We start from the raw sequence: 5,942 nt of genomic DNA on the forward strand, positions 1-5,942 counted from the left end.
ACAAATACCAAACAAGTTGTAGAGGTAGGATAATGCTAACTTTAATGTAACAGATGTCTAAATACATGCTGATATGTCCATAAGGGTTTTTAAAAAGGTTTTACAGCATATAGTCTTCTCAGAAAGTGTTTAAATAACATACACACAATACACACAATCGACAGTACTTTCACAGGATGAAGGGGTATTGCACTTGTAACTAAATGTGACAGATCAAAAGTTCCCACATATGGACACAAATACATCAAATATATAAAAACAAAACACAAACCACATTTCAGGAGGGTAGGTCTTTGGTAAAGCATAGAAATATTTCCATATTGATGGCCCTTGCATTTCTAAGTTTGCTTTTTGTGTACAAGATATGATTAAATACTAAGATATGAACTCTTCATATAAGCAACAATAACAAAAAAGTCTAAAATAAGCGTCTTCATTAGCAGTCTCACATTTCATACAAACTGTGAATGCATAAAAACACAGAGCTAAAAACAGTTCCCTTATTTAAGTTAATATGAATCAGATTCCACATTTAACTGTAAAACCTCAGTTTTAAAGTTACTGCAATGTGTCTACTACATATATCATCCCTGAAAATATCACATTCACAGTGGTCTGTAATGCATAACGTATTCCTGACAGAACTATAGAGAACAGAAAAATGTATTTACAGTAGTGTTAATTAATGTGCAGTGTCCCTTAAAAATCACAACATAAAAAACAAAAAGACAGAGGAAGATCTGAAAATACATATTTTCTTGATAAATATGGAACTACAGCAGGCAGCAGTGAAGACACAGCTTCAAAATGTTTTTGGTTCTAAAGTTTTTTTTTATCCATAAAAAACTATCTGTAGAAACATAAATTTGTAAATTTACCAGTGGTTACAAAACAATTTTTTTCTTGGCTCAAAGATGTCAGGCAATCCTATTCCCTGAAATGTCAAATTATCCCTTCGTCACCATACTAAAGAACACAGTTCAAAATCAAGACTTTTAGAAGAAGTTGAATTTTTCTGAGGTATAAACATCACAGTACGTTGAGGCTGAGCTGAGTGGCGGACCAGAATTGAAAATTGTCCCCTTCAATTCAAACCGTGGCTCAGGGTCGGAGGTGGGAGTGATGGTTGGAGCCTCTTCCTGCTTCGCCGGCGGTGTAACCTGGAGGAAAAAGACAGACGTGTCACTGCACATTTAGCCTTTAAACCAAGTCTCGTTTCTAAGTTTAAAGAAGTTTCAAAACTGCATTGAACATGTACTTAGGTCTCACCTCACAATAAGCAGGTGGAGCATCCATAGCAGCAGAACTGTGTATCTGCAGAGTTCAACAACACACATTAATAGCAGGAAAGAGAGGAGAATAAAAATGGCTCAGGAGTTGAGTTCATACACTAACCAGCGGGTCAACTGGAGCATCAGGAGCCTCATCAGTGTTGGGTGGATTAGAGAGTTCACAGCGCTGGTTTGATCCCGGACCCACAGGCTCAAACTGCAGTTCGATTTAAACAGACAATATAAACACAACTAAAAAAAATAAATACACAAAAAGCAAAAAAATAGCAGAACATGTTCACCTCATGGTAATACACAGCAGGCTCGCTATCATTCTCTGCAGCTGCTTCTGAGTTGTCCTTTGCTGAGGAGCTCTCACCACAACAGCAGTACTTGCAGCAACACCAGCACAGAGTGAAGAACAACGCACCACCACCAATACCGAGGTAAGCCTGACTGAACTGTGGCTCTGAAACAAAGTCCGTTAATCAGCCCAAAGCAAACTATACTGTATAATGAAAATGATCTTAGTTTATTTACCTTCCATTTCCAGGAACACTACCAAGGCTTTGTCATCATTATCATCTCTGACTTCAAACCGTCCACTGCATGTCTTTTGGATGGCCTTGTGTACAATCCCACATGGCTTTAAAAGCTCAAACCCCACGCAATCCACTTGTTTCAAATCATGCTGCAGCCTGCCCTTAAGGACTATCGCAGTCTTACTGTTTTCGCCAGGGAAGAAGTAAATGTTGCAGGAGTGCGGTTCCAGATCAAAAGTGACGTTCAGGACTTCATTAGTCTCCAGGGTATAGCTCTTTGTGACCTCTGATAAAGAAAATATTAAAGTGATTTTTAAGTTAATGCATGAGGAATCTGTAGGAAGCAGGGGCAGCTCTAGGGGAGGGGTTGACGACGAGAAATCGTGAGGGACATACAAAGTGACACAATACAAATGACAAAAATTACATATGCAGAAATAAATAAGTTAATATTTCAACTCATTGTAGGGTGTCTATAGGACTTTTATCAGCGTTTCCCCCTCAGTTGCACATCGTGATTTCCCCTGCAGTGGACAGGGTTTTTAAGTATATGATGTGTTCCACTTTGTCTTGGTTCCTGGTGTAAGTTTTTTGGGGGGTTTGTGTCCGATTTAAGGAAAATTAAGTTACTGTCGTGTATGATGCTTCTGAAGATGAGCTGTGAGAATCTCCATAAAACCAGAACCTGTCCATTTAAAAAGAGTTAAAACGAACCAACCCATATGTCCTTTATTGAGCTTTAGATTTGCATTGCTCTGGTGGACTTTATAAAATCCAGTTTACAGAGTATACAGCTAAATGACTTAACTAAATGCATATTTGTTATATACCGCAGTTTGGCTTTAGAGACTTTAAATATGCTGTTAGTGTTACGCTCTCAATGTTTTGTAGGTCAATCTAACTATAGGCTTGTGGTAAAAGTTTTGCACACCTGTAGAAAAAGAAAAAAACATTAGATAAATCAAGGACTAAAAAGATCCACACCTTTTACGTCAATGATCTTCGCATGCATCAATTCCCCATAGTTGTCTTTGAATATGTAGCGGCCACTGTCTTTTTGGGCTAAAGAACTGATGGTATATAAGGTCTCAGTCATCTTCCATCTACTGCCCTCTTTGGGCTGAGCTTCGTCACGTTCCCACAAGATCGTCCCTTCTGAGTTGTTCTTGGGGATGAACTCGATAAAGTGAACCCTTCTTGACACCCTCATCCTGAATCTGTTTCCATACTCCACTTCATAATTTTCAACATTTGCAAGGCCTGGAGAGGAGAGAAAAAATATTAATGTATGTTATTATTGCAAATTATTTTTGCTAATTCTGGCATATTTACATTGACATGTTCATAATTATACCGTGTTATCGGAGTTAAGAAAACTGCACTTAAATACAATAATAAAGGGTGATGCTGAGCACTGATGCTGAGTCCCAGACTTCAGCATTATTTAAGCTGCTTTACTAACGTGGAAATGATCATTTCCACGAGCTTCCTTACTTACCAACACCAAGACTGGCAACTAGAAGCAGCAACAAGATCATGATGATGTGCAGGGATTCAGCGATTCCGAGTCCCGAATAAACAGTTAGGCACAAAGCACCCTGCGTTTGGGGGTCATTTGTACCTCTTTTAGTATATAGACTTCAAATTACACCTACCCTACATAAATACATGGGTAGTAGAAGAAGGTTACAAAGTTAATACGCGCCGGTACGTTGTTAAAGTCGCAAAACGGAGAAACATTTTGTGAGCCCACCCAAAGGGCGTTTCCTTCAGCGCACTCGTGATGCGTTTAAGGGTTTTACGGAAATTATTGTTAAAATATCGAACAAGAGGGTTCGGTGTGACTCGGCCTCATCCCCTCACTTCGATAAAGGATTAGCGAGGGGCTGTTAGGTCCACTAACAATAAAAAGAAACCTAACTTTGCAACAACAACGATAATAATAATTTTTATTAAAGGTTAATTGCTGTTGTTGTTATTAAATTTAATAATAATAATAATAATAATAATAATAATGATAATGCATTTTATTTGAGGGCGCCTTTCAAGAACCCAAGGTCACCTTACAAAAAACAAAATTAATAAAAGGAACAGTAGTCATAAAATACATAAAATAAGTTAAAATTACAAAACAGAGCTTGACAACAGATAAAATCAGCATTAAAGCGAATAAGCCAGTTTAAACAGATGTGTTTTGAGTTGTGTCTTAAATACAGAAAGGGAGTCAATACTTCTTAGTGCAGGAGGAAGAGAGTTCCAGGGCCGGGGAGCAGAGCGACTGAAAGCTCTGTTTCCCATAGTAATAAGGTGTGAGGACGGAACAGTAAGATGAATAGCAGATGATGATCTGAGAAGGCGGGAAACAGTGGTGATATGGAGCAGGTCACACACATATGAAGGAGCAGATTTATGGATACACTTGTATGTAAGAAGTAAGATTTTAAAATTTATCCTGGCTTCTATGGGCAACCAGTGAAGCTGCTGAAGAACTGGGGTAATATGAGCTCTTGACGGAGTGCAAGTTATGACCCGAGCTGCAGAATTTTGAAGAAGTTGGAGTTTATGAAGGGACCTTTTAGGGAGATCAAATAGGAGGGAATTACAGTAATCAATACGGGACGTAATAAGACTATGGACAAGGATGGCAGCAGCATGGGGAGTAAGGAAGGGACGGAGTCGGTTAATATTACGTTTGACATTTGACAATATTGTTCTAGATAGATAGATAGATAGATAGATAGATAGATAGATAGATAGATAGATAGATAGATAGATAGATAGATAGATAGATAGATAGATAGATAGATAGATAGATGGATGCATGCTCTGTCCCCACTGCTGTTCTGCATAGGCCTAAACCCCCTCAGTGAGATCACTGACAAGACTGGCTATGGATACCAACTACGGAATGGAGCAATCGTCAGCCACCTCCTCTACATCGATGACATCAAGCAGTATGCCAAAAGTGAACGAGACATCGACTAACTGATTCACACCACCAGGATATACAGCAACAACATCGGAATGTCGTTTGGACTGGAGAAGTGTAGTTGATAACAAAGGGAAGGTAATCAGAAGAGGATCGCACAACACTGCAGACATTGGAGACAGCTACAAGTACCTGGGAATCCCACAGGCAAATGGGAACCATGGAGAGGCTGCTAGGAAAGCTTCAAATGCAGAGTCAGGCAAGTCCTGAGGTGCCAGCTAAACAGTATAAACAAGGAAGGAGGAAGAGGAGGAACCATCATGGGAGGATAGGCCCCTGCACAGCATGTACCACCGGCAGATAGAGGAGGTGACTGACATCCAGAAATCCTACCAGTGGCTGGATAAAGCTGGACTTAAAGTCAGCACAAAGGATATTGGCAGCACAGGAACAAGCTCTGAGCACAAAATCCACAGAGGCTGGGGTCTATCACACCAGGCAAGGCCCCAGGTGCAGACTGTGTAAAGATGCCCCTGAGCTAATCCAGCACAAAACAGCAGGATGCAAGATGCCGACAGGCAGGGCATACATGGGACGCCATAACCAAGTGGCCAGCATAGTATACAGGAACATCTGTGCCAAGTATGGCCTGGAAGTCGAGAGGGGAGTTTATTTTATTTATTTTTTTTAGAATGAAATCAAAATTTCAAGACAAATTTTAAAATGTTATTTTGAGAAAAAAGTTAAATTTGAATTTAAGTTGAATTTAATCTCAAAATAGTATTTCAAGTTTATTCTCAAATTCGTATGTTGAATTTCTCATTGAAATACTATTTTGGAGAATTAATTGGAAATTTTGAGATTAAAGTCAAAATAGTATCTTGACTTTCATCTTGGATATCCTTTATTGTCATCGTTAATTTTAAGAATTAAGTCAACATTTCTAGATTAATCTTGAAACACTTCTACGAAAATGAAGTTGAAACAGATTCTAATTACTAATCTCCAAGCTTTTCTGCCACCCAGACTCATTTTGGTTTTGAGTGAAATTTCCTTTTAATACACTTAAGATCCATGTACCCTTTGAGTGACTTATGGAAGCTTTATGTGTAGATTTACATAATATCCCCATTCAGCTTTATCTGTAACAGAGTTGACGCTAAATAGCAAAGATATATATGTGGTCAGTTATGCACCTTC

The 5,942-nt window shown here is 38.8% G+C and overlaps 1 protein-coding gene across 1 annotated transcript; it reads right to left on the minus strand.

Moving 5' to 3' along the window:
- LOC146392333 (uncharacterized) lies at window positions 1-3,585 on the minus strand. The gene is made up of 7 exons (XM_084945417.1): window positions 3,312-3,585; window positions 2,798-3,073; window positions 1,812-2,099; window positions 1,574-1,740; window positions 1,396-1,488; window positions 1,270-1,314; window positions 1-1,160 (listed from the first exon to the last, which is right to left on the minus strand). The coding sequence occupies exons 1-7, from the start codon at window positions 3,349-3,351 to the stop codon at window positions 996-998; spliced, it is 1,074 nt and encodes a 357-aa protein (XP_084801543.1). The 5' UTR covers window positions 3,352-3,585; the 3' UTR covers window positions 1-995.
- Between the last annotated feature and the right edge of the window lie 2,357 nt (window positions 3,586-5,942).

Source organism: Perissodus microlepis, chromosome 2 (genome assembly GCF_051167445.1).
Source record: "Perissodus microlepis isolate ML-2025 ecotype Zambia chromosome 2, ASM5116744v1, whole genome shotgun sequence".
Lineage (NCBI taxonomy): Eukaryota > Metazoa > Chordata > Actinopteri > Cichliformes > Cichlidae > Perissodus > Perissodus microlepis.

What these genes read in the sequence shown, in the direction of transcription:
- LOC146392333 (XM_084945417.1), bottom strand. Translation starts at nt 3,351, where the DNA reads ATGATCTTGTTGCTGCTTCTAGTTGCCAGTCTTGGTGTTG. An exon ending in CTGCTGTGTATTACCATGAG is followed by an intron (nt 1,489 to 1,573) that starts GTGAACATGTTC and finishes ATCGAACTGCAG; the next exon opens with TTTGAGCCTGTGGGTCCGGG. An exon ending in CTCCACCTGCTTATTGTGAG is followed by an intron (nt 1,161 to 1,269) that starts GTGAGACCTAAG and finishes TTTTTCCTCCAG; the next exon opens with GTTACACCGCCGGCGAAGCA.